Consider the following 16310-nt stretch of genomic DNA (forward strand, 5'->3'; position numbering starts at 1 on the left):
TCTGAGATTGTTTCCTCAGGAAGTACATGGACATATTACTAGCAGCCACCCCAGGGTGTGGTGAGGATTAAATGGGACAAGGCAAGCAGAGCACCGCAGTGCCTAGTACTAGTTAGCGCCTGCTGATATGGTGGCAAACTTCCGGAACTAATTGCTGGAAATAATGGACCAGAAATATGTGTAATGAGTGACTGTGAAAGCAAGACTAGCCTGGGACAGAGGAAAAGGAGGTGACAAAAGTTGGTGAGCCTGGCTGGCAACTGAGGAAAAGAGGGAGAAGGCAGGGAGGCAGGAACGGGGGCTGGGGCTTGTGGGGAGCTGGGCGGAGGACAGTGTAGGAATACAGAGGCTAGCCCATGGGCTGGTAACCTGGCCTCCAGCTGTAGTGGCAACAGGCACGGGAGCCTGGCTCCAGAGCAAACACTGTTTTTGCAGTAAAGAGCCTTTCCTAATGAGCCAATCTGTCTCCACTTCTATTGGCATCCTGGGAACCAGGGTGCCGCAGAGATAATTTGCCTCACATGCCCTCCCCCCCAACAAAGCACCATTACCTCCAACCCATTACATTAGCCTTTATCAGTCTTGGAAGCTCTCAGTCATCCTCCATGAGCTGCAATAATTTCAGCTAATTTCTTAAGTGTTCTAAGAGCCTGTGATGTGTTATGAGCCTAGTAATTGTTGACTGGTTCCTTTTCTGTTGTGGGTTGATTTCATACCTTGTATCCGAGCTGATGCATGCTCTGGGTGCTTTATTACAATGAAGCTTTTTGCAAGGCTCACATTAAAAAATAACACTAAATCTGAGGTTGTTTTAAATCAGAGTTTAATTTTTCCACCATCTCCCGTTGTTCTTATTAGGAAGGCACGCAATTCTTCATAAAGATAGTGACCTCCAGTGTAAAGCTTTGAGCAAGTACAAAATTGAGAATTAATGATGAAGCCGATTATTTTTAGAGAAGTCTAAAAATGAGGCATAAAGTAATGAACTGTGCTGAGACCCAAGGGTGCAATGGTCATGGTGTAGAGAGGCTTGGAAAATTGACTGTGCTTTCTCCATGCACCTTTTATTCATCAGAGCCTCCTTGCTCTCTAGGGGGCCTTTTCAGACCCAAGGTGGCTGACCAGCCCCAGAAAAGCTTGCTGGGGAACCAGGAACACACCTGCTAGCACCACCCACCCCTGTGCCCCACACTGTGTGTCGCCACTTCCCCCTTCAGCCTAGTGGCCCCTCTCAGATAAAGGGCACAATTCAATGGTTGGTCATCCTGGGCCATAGAAGGTACCAGGAATCGACACAGGATCTGGTTTCTGTGTAGAAAACCACCCTGAAATTCACTCTTTAACCTGTCATGCAGCTATATGACTGGCTCCTGTTTAGATAAGCTTCTACAGTCTATTGGCATCTTCTTGTCAGCGGTGAGCAGGTGAGTTCTATTTCTAGAGAGATTCTGGGGTCTCAGTTGCATACAGGGCTCATGGTATCATTGGCATTCACACCACATGAGACCACCGTGTTTTCTATCACATGGGTAGAAATCCGTATGTTAAGCCCGGCTAGGGGGCTCCTGGGGGGGCTCAGATTTTGGTTAAGCGTTTGCCTTCGGCTTAGGTCATGATCTCCAGGTCCTGGGATCGAGCCCCACATTGGGCTCCCTGCTCAGCGAGGAGTCTGCTTCTCCCTCTTCCTCTGCCTCTCCCCACTGTTCCTGCTCTCTCTCTCTCTGTATCTCTCTGTCTCAAATGAATAAATAAAAAATTGTTTTTAAAAAGCCTGGCTAGATCCAGGGGTTCAAAAAATGTCATCAGTACTTGGTCTCTCCCTCTCTCTTCTCCATTTCTCAGCTCTGTTCCCCTCTGTATTCTTTGGTCTCCATGGGCTATGGCCCTCAGAAGCTACAGACATGCATCCTGCTTGCTCAGCCACACCGAAAAGAGAGCATATCTTTGCCAGGGGTTCCCAAGAAAGTCCCAGGTGTTGAGCCTCATTGGACCAACTGAGGTCACATGGCTGGTCCCAACCAATTACTGCAGTCAGAATGATGGCATGCCCTGTAACCCGCTCACCCTGCCAAAACCACACGGCCCATGAGTGGCAGAGGGGTGATTCCCCAAGGGATAATTGAGGTGCTATTTCAAGAAGAGGAACAGAGTCTGGAAAACCAAACACAAGAAACGTCCAACGTATTTAACTTTTGCATTTGCTGCTAGAAGGAAGAACTTCCAAATTATTGTGTCACTTTGCCCATGAACAATTCCTGGATAGGAGGGCAAAGTATAAGAAAGGACCTCGAGATCCCTTAGAAAGGTGAGTGCCAAGGAACATAAGAAGTTCTTATTTCTACTCTTGTATTCCCCTGGACAGTAATCAGTACCTTAGAGAATTTCTGGAAGTTGGAGGCGTCCTAACACTCTTGGAAATACTTGGGCTGGAGAAGATCAGGGAGGAGGACAAGAAGGAATCCATCAAGCTACTTCAGGTTATTGCAAACTATGGCAGGAAGTACAAGGAGCTCATCTGTGAAAGCTATGGTGGGTACTGTGTTACAGTGGGGGTGGGGATTCCATGTCTCCCTAGAGGCCTGGGTGAAATGGTGGCGGCACCCAGCACTGCTCCAGGAAAGTGTTGCACGGAAGCACTTTGTACAGTGGAGTCAATTAGCTCCTGTCCGTGTCACCACCACGAGAGTCAGATTTATGATTTTCTTGATTCATCATTTGCTCCAATCTTTCCATGGTGGTTTTGGAAATACTTCTCCATTTTAAATATATCCTCTTTCATGCATCCATTCAACAAAGATTTATTAAGCCATTGCCTAAAATCCTTTGTGAAATTGAGTTATGAATAACTCTAGAAATAAAATGGAAATAAATCATTGTCATTCATTGAATATGTGTGATATATGTATATATATCACATATATATATAGTGCTGGGGATACAAAGATGAATAAAATACAGTCCTTGTCCTCAAAGAGCTTACAGTGTGGTGTAGTGAGAAGGGTAAATAACCCTGTAATTTCCCTATGTTCCATCAAGTTCTCTGATCGAGGTGGTTGGGGAAGATACCATCCCCCACACGTCCCTTTTTCAAAGCACTTCCCTCGCTGCACTTTTCTTCATGGTTCTCCTCTATGTCTCCCCGTGGCCTCTCTGAGCCTCAGTGTATATATCCATTAAATGGGACTAACACCTCCCTCTCGGTATAGTTTCTGGGATTAAATGAGGCAGCCTTTGTCAGAACATTTAGTAAACTGCTGATAGCTGCACGTGTTAATGATCATATAGCAATCCCAAATGCGTGTTTAATTGTGCATTTTGCAGAGCCATTTTAAACTTTAGAACAGATTTTGACAAGCTGACGTGCCTGTGTTGAAACCAAATCCTCTGGCCACAGAGCCATGAAGCAAACAAGACAGTGAGGCAGCATGAGAACTGGGCCTTGATTCTGCTTCACTTGAACGGGCCTCATTCACATATCTCAGTCGTCCCCTGCCCATATTATATCATCTTGAGTGAGGATTGTTTTCATAATCCCCTTCTAATTGAGCATTTCCTCTCTTCTGTGCTCAGGTGTACGATCCATAGCAGAATTTTTGGCAAAGTCTAAATCCGAAGAGACCCAGGAGGAAGTGCAGCTTCTGTTGGATTCTTTGGTCCACGGAAACCCCAAGTACCAGAATCAAGTCTACAAAGGTCTAATAGCTTTGCTGTCCTGCACATCACCAAAAGCTCAGCAGCTGTCCCTGCAGACTCTCAGGACTGCGCAGGTGAGCCCCGGCTGCATGCTCCCGTGGTTCTGATTCAACCCACACACTAACCTTAAAATTACCTACCACAGTTGCACTTCACGCAGGCATGAGAAACAGAGCTCAGCCTCCCACAGCACGTCCGCTATTCAATCAGCGTTACTTCCAGAAGGCCAAGGTGGGGCAAAGAGTTCATGTCGCCCAGCAGAGTGATTTGTCCTGTTTACTTAAGGATCAGAAAGATGTTGGCAGACTTAAAAGTAGTTGAGACAAGCAACAAGGATGATGAAAAGACTGTAGAAAAGCTTACAAGAGTCAATTTGGTAGGGAAGGAAACAAGGTGCATTTGTAGACAGCGCAGGAGGGAGAGGCCAGATCGCCAGGGCTTGGGAAGGCTCCTCCTCTCCTCCTGGCTTCTGCCTTCCTCTCAGTGCCCTGGAATGTGAGTGGGATCTGATTTGGGACGTGGTGGCCACCTGAAGACACCGTGCTGGTAAGGAGGGAAGAGAGGCTCCAAGAGTGGTCTTGAGATAAATTAGCAAAAGCTCTCAAAACAGCTCCACACTGGGTGGAGGTAGGGAGACAAGAGGTGTCAAAGGGATGGTGAGGCCTGCCCTGGGGCAGGGGAACAGAGGTGACCGGGTCAGACGGACATTTCTGAGGCGGAGCGCATGGGAGGTGGGGCAGTAAAAGAAAAGCGGGCAAAAATGACAGACAGCTTTGGACTTGGCAGCAGACTGAGCTGTGTGCCACCAGGAGAGAGCAGGGAAAGATTGATCGGATTTGGGAAGAGTTAGGCTTTGACTTGATGAGACTTGGTGCCTCCCAAGTGCCACCTAAGGAGCAGGCCCAGCCGGCTGCAGAGGACATAAATAGGTCATTTGTGTAAAAAACAAAAACAAAACAAAACAAAAAAAAAAACGAATCCCAGGCCTCCCTCCCATAGATTCTGACAGCTTTCAGATGGCCTTTAGTAATGCTTTTTCTTTTTAAGCTCCCCAAGTAATTCTGATTTCTAGGTCAAACTGAGGAATTACTGTTGAGGACATCTAGTAGAGATACCCACCGCACAGTAGAAAATAAAAGTCTGAAGCCTCGGAAAGAGACCCGAGATTAGGATGGCAGGTGGGTTTCCTGAGCAGAGAAAGGATCACTGAAACAGCAGAAGTGAGGGAGGTCAGCCAGGTAAAATGAACCAAGAGGAGAATCACCAGCATTTAGGGCGCCTGGGTGGCTCAGTTGGTTGAGGGACTGCCTTTGGCTCAGGTCATGATCCTGGAGTCCCAGGATTGAGTCCCGCATCGGGCTCCCTGCTCAGCAGGGAGTCTGCTTCTCCCTCTGACCCTCCCCCCTTTCATGCTCTCTCTCATTCTCTCTCTCAAATAAATAAATAAAATCTTTTAAAAAATTAAAAAAAAAATCACCAGCATTTAAGAGATGAGCTAGAAAAAAAAAAAAAGATGAGCTCAGCAAGAAGGTCCAACAAAACAGCTGGATTATCATTATTATTTCCAGTTTCCATTTATTTATTTATTTTAGATTTTATTTATTTATTTGAGACAGAGAGAATGAGAGAGAGAGAGAGCAGAGGGTCAGAGGGAGCAGACTCCCCGCTGAGCAGGGAGCCTGATGTGGGACTCGATCCTGGGACTCCAGGATCATGACTTGAGCCGAAGGCAGTCGCTCAACCAACTGAGCCACCCAGGCACCCCTCTGGTTTCCATTTATTAAGTGCCTCCTACCTGCTAGGCACCATGCCAGGGGTTTATTTCCATGATCTCTTTTAGTCTTCACAATAGCTGATGGAGGCAGACATTTTATTTTTTTTTTAAGATTTTTTTTCATTTGAGAGAGAGAGAGCATGAGCATGGGAGAGGCAGAGGGAGAGAGAAAGGGAGAAACAGACTCTCTGCTGAGCAGGGAGCCCGATATGGGGCTCGATCCCAGGACCCTGGGATCATGACCTGAGCCAAAGGCAGATGCTTGACTGAGCCACCCAGGCGCTCCGGAGGCAGACACTTTAAAGATGAGGTAACTGAGCCTTGAGGGGTGTCCGGTGACTTACTCAGGGCCACACCCTAAGGAATAGGTATGTTCTAAGCAGGCACTGAAATCCAACTCTCCCTAACTCCAGAGTCCTTAGTCGTTCCATATACCACTCTGCCTCTTTGAAAAAGAGCAATGGAAGCTGTTAAAGGAAAACAAGGGGAAAAACGCCTGTAAAAGTGAAAGGAAAAGATTTTCAACAAGGAGTACATGACCAGCTGGGTCAAATACCACAGAAAGGCTAAGTGTAGGTAGAACAGAAAGATGGTTCCCGTGTGAAAAGTTTGGGGGAATGTCAGCCCCGTGGCAGGAGAAGTTAAATTGCTGCAGCCTGTCAAAGGATGCACGAGGATGAAGTGGCTGCTCCTGGGCTCCTGGGAGGCTTAGGTGTAGAGGGAGAAAAAGAGCAATAGCCGAAGGGCAATTGTGTGCAAATGGGCGATCTTGAGGATGTTTTTGTTTTGTTTTGTTTTTGAAAGATTTTATTTATTTATTTGAGAGAGAGAGAGAACGAGAGATAGAAAGCACGAGAGGGAAGAGGGTCAGAGGGAGAAGCAGACTCCCTGCTGAGCAGGAAGCCCGATGTGGGACTCGATCCCGGGACTCCAGGATCATGACCTGAGCCGAAGGCAGTCGCTTAACCAACTGAGCCACCCAGGCGCCCCGATCTTGAGGATGTTTCATGCTAAAGGACAGGAACCGATGCCCTGCTAAAGGTTGAAGAGGTAGAAAAGACGGATTCCCCAGTCACTTGAGGTCCCTGAGAGAGAGAAGGTTTAGGATCCTGGATGAGTTCAACTCTCCCCAGCCGGTGCCCACCCTCCCGCCAGCAAGGTAGCTGGCTTGTGCCTGCACCTCTAGCAGGTGGCCGGCTCACCCCAACTGAATGCCTCCAGAGCTAGAGGGGTCAGTGGCAAGCTCAGCAGACTGTCTTTCGGATCCTTGGCTGCCATATCTGGCCCTCCTCTGGAGAAATGTACTCATACAGTGCAGCGGCCAAGGCCCAGTGACTCACCATTACCCTCCCTCTCCCCATTCGGCCAGGCTGCGTAGCTGTTTGCAAGCCTGCTTTTCATTTCTTCCAGGTGTACTAGATCTTAAGTAACCCCCTTGTCCTGTTGTCTTGTCAGTCGATCATTGGAACCACCCACCCCAGCATCGTGGAGTGCGTGCTGAAGGTGCTGCGCACAATGCACCTGGAAGTCCAGTATGAAGGTAGGGGGGCAGCTGGGTCTGATCCTGCTCACACATTACAGAAGCTGACCGTGAGAAAGTAGACAGACTAGCTCTAACAGTTTTCTCTTAGTCACAAAGAACCTTGTTGGGTATCCTGGAGAGCCTTGGCAGATGGTAGATGCTGGTTCGGTCTGATTGGCAAGTTATTCAGAAAATGACAGCCACTTTCTGTACTTCGAATCAGCCACGTGGTACTTTAACATTGGCTATGATCCGCCTGGGTCCAGAGCTGGCTGGTTCCCAGTCTTTTTTTTTTTTTTTAAGATTTTATATATTTTTAGTTTTGCAAGAGGGAGTTTTGCAAGAGACAGAGAGAGAGAGAGAGTACACGAGCAGTGGGGAGGGGCAGAGGGAGAAGCAGACTCTCCCCTGAGCAGGCGCTGAGCAGGGAGCCTGACTCCGGACTCAATCCCAGGACCCTGGGATCATGACCTAAGCCAAAGGCAGACGCTTAACCAACTGAGCCATCCAGGCGCCCTCTGGTTCCCAGTCTTATGTGGTACTTCCCCTCTAACCAGAAATCACCCAGAGGACTCCACTTCTAAGAAACTAAACTGAACAGTGGTAGTATTGATAAGTTTGCATGTATTCAGTCCTCCTATGTGCCAGCTACTTTCCGTGCATCATTTCATTTAATTCTCAAAAGAACCACAAGAGTACAGAGCCTGACACATATTAGGTATTCAAATGCTCAAATGAACGAATAGTGGAGGTAAATATTTTTATGTTTTTCAAGCTAAAGCATTGAAGCACAGAGATATTAAGTATGCTTCCCAAGGTTATGCAGCTAACCAGAGTCAAACCAGATCTGAATCCAAAGCATATGCTTTTATTTATTTTAAAGTGATCCTTTTTTTATTAATTTTTTTTCATTATTTTTATTTATTTATTTATTTTGTGGGCAGCAAAGCAAAGTTTATTGAATGATAGTACAAAGCTCCCAAAGAGGGAGGGGACCCAAGGGGGTTGCCCTAAAGTGGTCCTTTTAAAAAAAAAGAAAAGATTTATTTATTTATTTGAGAAAGAGAGGGAGTACATGCATGCCCATGGTGGGAGGGGAGGGGTAGAGGGAGAGGGAGAAAGAGTCTTAACAGGACTCCATGCTCAGCTCTCATGACCCTGAGATCACGGCCCTGAAATCAGGACCTGAGCCAAAACCAACTAGATGCTTAACAGACTGTACCACCCAGGTGCCCCTAAAGCGTATGCTTTTAACATGAGCCCATGGCAGGTGTTTATAAGATGTTGTTTCCTTCCGTGTTCCTATAGTGGTTCAGAGAAGGAAGATTCTGTTTTCAACAGGAGGGAGCAAAGAAGGGTTTGCTGAGAAGGTGGTGTTTGAACTGACCTTGGAGAATGGGAAGGATTTGGGAAAGTGGAAAGGAGCAGAGGAGGGCATTCTGGAAAGGGGAATGGTATAAACAAAGGTCCGGGCATACAGAAGTACAAGATATATCTGAGGAATGACAGGTAGATCATTTAGTGGAAGTTTGGTAGAGGTCTCAGCCCAGGAAGACCTAGAAAGGTAGGCTAGGACCAGATCGAGGAGCACCTTGAATGCCAGATGGAATAGTGGGCACTCTGTCCAGGAGGTTATCTGGGTGGTGGTATCTGCAGTAGGTCAGAACCACAGGGAGACTCGAGGCTTGAGGCCAGTTGGGAGGCCTTTTGGGTTGTTCAGATAACAAAGTAAGAATGCCCCCATCTAGCCAAATATAGAGGCCCTGGCGAGAGCGAATGGACAGGACTAGGAAGTGCCTGGGTGTGGAGAATGAGGTAGCATAAGGGGAAAGGGCAGGGCTGAAGAGGCAGGGACACAGAGGCCCATTAAGCAGGAAAAGTGTGGACGTCAGCAAATATTAGGATCCCTGTGTCCGAGATGGCAGGCAGGTGGAGCCCCAGATCCAGGAAGTCTGGGAGGGGCAAGAGGAGCAGGCAGGGACCAGGGCTCAGGTATGCACGTGAGACCCTGGGGAAGACTAGCAAAGGTCCAGAGGGTGGCTTCAAATATCGATTGTTTTTCAGAGGCAGTGTTGAAATTGAATGTCGGTCCGTTTTTCCTGCAGTAGCATTGCCATTTTTGTATTTGTTTGACCCCTGCAGGTGTGCTTGGGAAGATGGACCTTGTATGGTGAGAAGTAATGCTGTGTTAAAATCAATTACCAGTGGGAGGAGTCTCCTAGCTGGGGAGGAGTTGCCATAGAGGGGTAGCGTAGTGGAGGGAACTGAGTAAAAGTCAGTCCCAGCAGCAGAGAATTGTCGCTGCATGGGAGCAAGGGTGAGGGGATGACCTGGCAGCAGACTCATGTTAGGAAATGTAATCAAGCAGCCCGCAAAGACTACTGGGTGGCACTGAGCCTCCCTCCCTGCCACCACCTCCACGGGGCTCACATGACCACTGCTACTCATCATCACTTCTTAGCTTATGCCTCTCTTCTCCAAGGTCTTCCCTCACCTGCCTTCCAGCCCTGCCCAGATGTTAGCCCTCCTCCCTTTGTACCACCCTGCACCCTCTTCCCTGCCGGTACCCCCAGCCCTGGAGCAGTCATTTCCAGAATGCACTGCACAGTTTCAGGCACTTTTTTTTTTTTGAGATTTTATTTACTTATTTGAAAGAGAGTGCAAGCAGGGGGAGAAGCAGAGGGGCTGGATGAGGGAGGGGAACGAATCTGAAGCAGACTCTGCGCTGAATGCAAAGCCTGGGGGTGGGGGGGGTCTCGATCTCACAACCTTGCGATCCCGAAACCAAGAGTCGGAGGCTTAACTGCGCCCAGCAGACGCCCCCGTTTCAGTGCACTTCTTGCCACTTCTGTCCTTATATCCTCAGAGCAGTCTCTGGCCTAGGGTGGGTGCTTGTTGCATGTTTGTGGAGGGAGAGAGGGAGAGAGTTCTGCCCATACACCCTGAACCCTGGCAGAGGCAGAAAAGCGTGAAGCTTTCTCACTGCCCTTTTGGTTTGATGTCTGCTCCTGTGATAACAGTGAAATTGTGAGCCTCAAAGTAATTTCAAACAGGCCAGACTCATAACCGGTGCTCAAGAAATGTCTGTTGAATGAAGGAATTATTCTTTTTCACCGGGGACTTCAAAAGGATCTTGGTGTAACTGGGAACATAGTGCGTGTATATGTGCGGTTTTCCACTAGGGGGAGCTATTCCACACCTCGGCAGAGTGGAAGTTCAGGGAGCGAACGCGGCGTTCAGCTCCCGCTGAAAATCCTCCAAAGGCAGGGCAGGGAAGGTCTGACAGGTCTTAGATGTGGTGGCAGGGTTGGGGGGGGACGGTGGTTGTGTTTGTACTGAGAAGAAAAAGGAATAGTTGAGAAGGAGGAGGGAAGGAGGGCGCAGTCCACCTCCCACGCTGGGAGGGGGTAGTTGACATCGTTCCCCTGGGAAGGCTACAGGGAAAGTGCAGTTCTCAGGGAGAGTGCCGTGACAACGGGGTGGAGAGGCTTGGGAGGCTAAGTGACTCTTTCCCTTGCAGCGTGGGGCCAGGGGTGCTGGAGCCCGGTGGCGGCTTCACCTCTTTTCTCATTGAGAACTGCACCTCTGCGCCTCCGAATCTACCTGCCTGCGTGGCCTGTTACCCACGTTCTCGGCCCTCTTTCCCATCTCATCTGAGTGTCCCTGCCCCTCCCGCAGCCAGCTCTTCCGCTTCTGCTTCTGCTCTGAAGCACAGTCATAAAGCCGTCTCATAAACAGAGCCTCTCTCTTTCTCTCTAGAGGATCATCTCCGGTGACATGGAAATATGTTCTGTATCTCCCATCTTAAAAAAAAAAAAAAAAGAGCCCCTCCTTGGGGACTTTAATCTATGGATTAAAAGAGATTTAAAAGACATCCCCCCCAGATTAAATTAAATGATAGCGTTTAAGGATGCATAGCGCTCCTTGACCCCAAGTTCCCCTCCAGCTACTCATTTTTCCATTTTCTTCCTACTTGATCTCTCAGCTGCTTTTGACTCAGTTGGCCCAAAGCAACTTTTCTTCTCTGGGTTTCTGTGATACCACATCCAGTTTTCCTCCCTCAAGCTGGGTCTGCCATGTTTGTTATGATTACTTTGCTACTTTCTCCTATTTCTCTACCTGACTGTTGGTTCAGCCTACTTCTCATCTCTTTACCCACACCTTCTGCCCGCATGATTTTGTCTAGTCCCCAGCTTTACACACCACATATATGTTATATATTCAGGTACCAGACTGTGTCTCTGGCCTGACCTCTCCCCTGAAATCTCCCCAGACATCTGAAATTTATAGCCAAAACAGAACTCTTGATTTTCTTCCCAAATCCTACCCTGTCTCCTATTTTCACTAAAAGGTGCCACCACCAACCCAACTGCTCAACTAGAAAGTGTAGGACTAGTACCAAACGATCTGCTTTCTCTCACCTCCCACTGTGTCCCACACTTACCGAGTCCTCTTGGCTCTGTCCCTACTTACAGTCTCTGTCCCCACCACCACTGTGATCTCCCGTGGCTAACTCACCATCCTGTCGCTAAATTCTGCTTCCATCCTGGCCTCCTATAATCCATTCTCCCATTGCAGCCAGAAGGATCATTTCAAAAATAGCTTACCCTTGCACCTACACTAAACTCTCCACACCTGTCATGGCCAGCAAAGCTTCTGGAAGGCTCTTTCCCCAGACCTTGGATTGACGGACAACTTCTCGAACTTCAGCTCAGACGTCTCCTCTGAGAGAGGCCTCTGACCACTCTCTCTAAAGTGTCCCCACTCCCTTCCACTGACCCCTCGGGCTCTGCAACACACCACATCACTGCACTTACCTCTTTCAGAAATTATCTCGTTCACTCATTTACTTGTCTAGTGTCTGTGCTCTGTAAGAAAGTCAGCTCCAGAAGAGCTGAGGCTTCATCATCTTTGTCTACCATTGTACCCTGGTGCCTACAGAGTACTGGCAAAAGTAGCCTCTTAGATATTTGTCGAATGAATGAATGAATGGAGATGAGTGAATCTTGTATATCCTCGTTTATAGTGACAGTCATCAAATTGGAAATAGAATTTGAAATACCTAATTTTTTCAGCCCAGATGGGGAAGTGCAGGCTGTGTGTATTAAATGACCTTTTATTTCCTGAGAGTTCTTAGGGCCAAGGAAGAGAGTTTGGAGGGGGAGGGGAGAAAAGGAAAGTTTCCTAGAGGAAGGTAAGAGATGGGAAGGCCACATGCACAGAGAATGGATGCTGTGGTCACCCGTTGCTTCTAACAAACCACTCCTAATTTAGTGTCATAAAATGATCACTATTTTAACTCTTGCATAGTATGTAGGTCAAGTATTACAACAGCACACAGCTGAGATGGATTATCTTGGCTCCCTGTTATGTGGAGCCCACCAGGAAGACAGCTGGGGGTCAGAGCTGGAACGAGAGGCTAGTACTGATTTTTCCTTTCCCCTCAGGCTCTAGTATGGTTCCACATGGCACCTTTTTTCTTCCGAAAGAGTGCAAGAGAAACCTGTGCGCCAAGGAATGGTTTTCCAGTCCTCAGTACAGGGGATTCTGGTTGTCCATTCTCTGTCTATTCTTCACTTTGAAGTAGAAATAACCAGGGAAAGGGTAATGGTGTCCACTAATTTCTGAGGGTTTTTTTTCCCCTAGAATTAAGATTTTAGAATTTCTTTTAATGATGATCCCATTTAACATTAGAAAGCCAAAATTAAAATTAAGGGAGGCCTTCTTCAAAGTGGTCCTGCCTGGAATTTATCTCCATTTATGATTTCTGTGAAGTGAAAAACGGCACTTTCCTCCCAGGGAGGATTGCTATTCCAGGAATTGGTGGCAGGCAGGGACTTAATCATGACAAGCAATCTAAAGCCACGGAAGTACTCGCTCATTGGCCTCCCTTCCTAGAGAAGAGAAATGTCAAAGTCATAGAAAGTTTTGCAGAAGAAGAAATTAATGAGTTCTTTTGGGAATTTGAAATACATATGTGTGTAAATATATTGGTATCTTTTACAAATCAATTATTACCTTAGGATCATAAAAATTACTATGTATGACTTAATTAGAAGCAGACCAATCATTGTAAATTAATTTGCCAAATATATGCCTGCCAAAATATTAGCCAAATGACCAATTTACTGCGGGCCCAACTCACCAAATTACCAATTTACTGACAACATGTTTCCTTTAAATATTTGTAAAATTTAACCATTGGTTGTATCAGTAGGACCTAAGAGATCTGGGAGAAGCTGGGACTTCAGAATTCCCTGGGCCTTCACCCCTCTCTGCCCTTGGTTGGCCCCCTTCTCTAGCCCTTGGTCTCCCTCCCACCTCTCCCCATCCCCTCTTCTCAAGGATGGGGTACTAGGCCATGCAGTACGGTGACATCCAGCACGGTCCCCCACCGGGTCCCCCTTCCCTGCCATAGCAGCTACAGAGCTTGGGCAGAGACAAATGAAGATTCCTCAAAATGCTGTTTTGAAGACAAAATGAAAGTCGTTATATTCAAACTTTGCAGAAATCTACAAAAGCTATTAAATCAATCCATCTGTAATCCATCATACATTGCTCTATAACAAATTACCTCAAAACTTAGTGGCTAAAAAATAAACATTTTTTAAAGATTTTTATTTATTTATTTGAGAGAGAGAGAGAGAATACAGAGGGAGAAGCAGGGAACCTGATGAGGAACTCAGTCCCGGGACCCTGAGATCATGACCTGAGCTTAACCGACTGAGTTACCCAGGTGCCCCCAAAATAAACATTTATTATCTCTCACAGTTTTTGTGGCTCAGGAATCTGGGAACAGCTTAACTGAGTGGTTTTGGCTCCGGGTATCTCATGAGGCTGCAGTCAAGCGGTCAGCGGGGGCTGCAGTCATCCGAAGGTGGGACGGGACCTGGAGGACTCACCCCCCACCCTCTGGTGTGGCTCACTCACACCCCTGGTGAGTTAGAGCTTGTTTTTGACAGGAAGCCTCGGGTCTTCACCACATGGGCCTCTCCATCAGGCTGCTTGACTGTCCTCACACCAGGGCAGCTGGCTTCTCCCAGAGCGAGTGATCTGAGAGAGTGCGAAGAGGGGGCCCCACTACTTGTTATAATCTAATCTCTCTCAGGAGTTGCACAGTCACTTCTGTTTACCCTGGTCATTGGAGGGGGGGTGGCTAGGGAGGAGAAATGGGCTCCACCCCTTGAGAGGAAACAGACTAGAACTTTTGTGGACATATTTTAAAACCACTGTACCATCTCAAAAAAAAAAAAAAACAAAACCCAGCTGTGCCAGTTTCCATTCCCACCGGCAATATGTGAGGGTTCTAATTTCTCCACACCCTTGCCAACACTTGTCATTGTCCTTTTTTTTTAAGAATTCTTTTTTTTTCAAATGTTTTATTTATTTACTCATGAGAGTCAGAGAGAGAGAGAGAGAGAGAGAGAGGCAGAGGGAGAAGCAGGCTTCCCGCGGAGCAGGGAGCCCAATGCAGGACTCGATCCCAGGACCCCGGGATCATGACCTGAGCCGAAGGCAGACGCTTAACCATCTGAGCCACCCAGGTGCCCCTGTCCTTTTTTTTTTTTTAATAGCCATCCTAGTGCATGCAGAGTGGTGGTACCTCATTGTGGTTTTGGTTTGCATTTTCCTAATGACTAAAGATGTTGAACATCTTTTCAAGCGCCTGTTGGCCATTTATATTTCTTCCTTGGAGAAATACCTTCTCAAGTCCTATGCCCATTTTTTTTTAAAGATTTTATTTATTTATTTGACAGAGAGAGACACAGTGAGAGAGGGAACACAAGCAGGGGGAGTGGGAGAGGGAGAAGCAGGCTTCCTGCTGAGCAGAGAGCCTGATGCAGGGCTTGATCCCAGGACCCTGGGATCATGACATGAGCCGAAGGCAGTTGCTTAACCACTGAGCCACCCAGGCGCCCCCCATTCCCATTTTTAAAAATTGGCTTGTTTGTCTTTTCGCTGTTGAGTTGTAGGATTTCTTTCTATATTCTGGATACTAGAATGGTTTCTCCCATTCTGTTGTCTTTTCACTATTTTTTTTAAAGATTTTATTTGTTTATTGGAGAGAGAGTGAGCGAGCACACAAGCAAGGGGAGAGGCAGAGGGAGAGGGAGAAGCAGACTCTCCTGCCAAGCAGGGAGCCCAACGTGGGGCTCCATCCCAGGACCCCGGGATCATGACCTGGGCCAAAGGCAGATGTGTTAACCAACTGAGCCACCCAGGTGCCCTTGTCTTTTCACCTTTTTGATAATGTCCTTTGTTGGTTTATTTTTATTTATTTTTATTTTTTATTTTCTTTTTAGATTTTATTTATTTATTTGAGAGAGAGAGACAGAGGTAGTGAGAGAGAGCACAAGTGGGGAGGAGAGGGAGAAGCAGGCTCCCCGCAGAGCAAGGAGCCCGATGCAGGACTCGATCCCAGGAGCCTGGATCATGACCTGAGCCGAAGACAGACGCTTAACACCTGAGCCACCCAGGAGCCCCATTTGTTGGTTTATTTTTAAATGATTTACATTTTTTGTTCATTCATTTACTTATTCAAAAGAGCAGGCACTGGGCTGGGCACTGAGTGTATAGTGACACACAAAACGAAGTCCCTGCCGGGCTAGAGCTTTGACTCAGCAGTCATAATACCAGTAATGATAACTAGTCATCACTACCAGTGAGGACTGTGTGCCAGGCACTGTTTTAAGCTCTTTAATTATGTCATACAGTCCTCAGAACAATTCTGAAAAGTAGGTACTATTATAATCCCCAGTTTGCAGATGAGGAAACTGAGGCACAGAGCAATTGAATAACCCGCCCAAAGTCTCAGAGACAATAAGTGGGAAAGTTGTGGGTCACACCCAGACAATCTGACCCCTGCACCCAAATCCTCACCACCAAACTGTCCTATCTCTCCAGTATTACAAAAATAAGACTTTTAAAATTTTTACCCCTTTTGAGAAATAGTCAAAAACCTGAGGATGGACAATATTATTATTACCATAAAACAATTATGTTTTCTTAGCTTCATGCCCTTCTCAGGGTCATGCAAATACTATAAGATCTCATTTTTAAAACTACACCTTTTGCCCCATAGAACCTTGTGCCTTTACTTTCCGCTTCTGAGCTAATCCATATCAGCAGGTGTTTCAGCCTTTCCGGCTGTGTAAGAGGCCACCCCATCCCGTGTGACTTCATTGAACAACAGTCACAAGGCTCTGATGCTAAAGGATAGTTTAACATAAAAATCAGCTGAATATTTTTTTTTAAGATTTTATTTATTTGACAGAAACAGAGACAGTGAGAGAGGGAACACAGGCAGGGGGAGTGGGAGAG

The 16310-nt window shown here is 47.0% G+C and overlaps 1 protein-coding gene across 13 annotated transcripts in view; it reads left to right on the forward strand.

Moving 5' to 3' along the window:
• The window catches only part of ARMH1 (armadillo like helical domain containing 1), a 49522-nt gene that overhangs the window by 19758 nt on the left and 13454 nt on the right, over nucleotides 1-16310 (forward strand). For all 13 annotated transcript variants that reach the window (XM_027577943.2, XM_027578004.2, XM_027578010.2 and 10 more), the window contains 4 exons: nucleotides 1356-1424; nucleotides 2363-2529; nucleotides 3571-3767; nucleotides 6923-7007. In XM_027577943.2, the coding sequence (XP_027433744.2) occupies nucleotides 1356-1424; nucleotides 2363-2529; nucleotides 3571-3767; nucleotides 6923-7007 (518 nt within the window). The remainder of the gene's footprint in view (nucleotides 1-1355; nucleotides 1425-2362; nucleotides 2530-3570; nucleotides 3768-6922; nucleotides 7008-16310) is intronic.

The sequence above is a fragment of the Zalophus californianus genome, chromosome 4 (genome assembly GCF_009762305.2).
Source record: "Zalophus californianus isolate mZalCal1 chromosome 4, mZalCal1.pri.v2, whole genome shotgun sequence".
Taxonomy (NCBI): Eukaryota; Metazoa; Chordata; class Mammalia; order Carnivora; family Otariidae; genus Zalophus; species Zalophus californianus.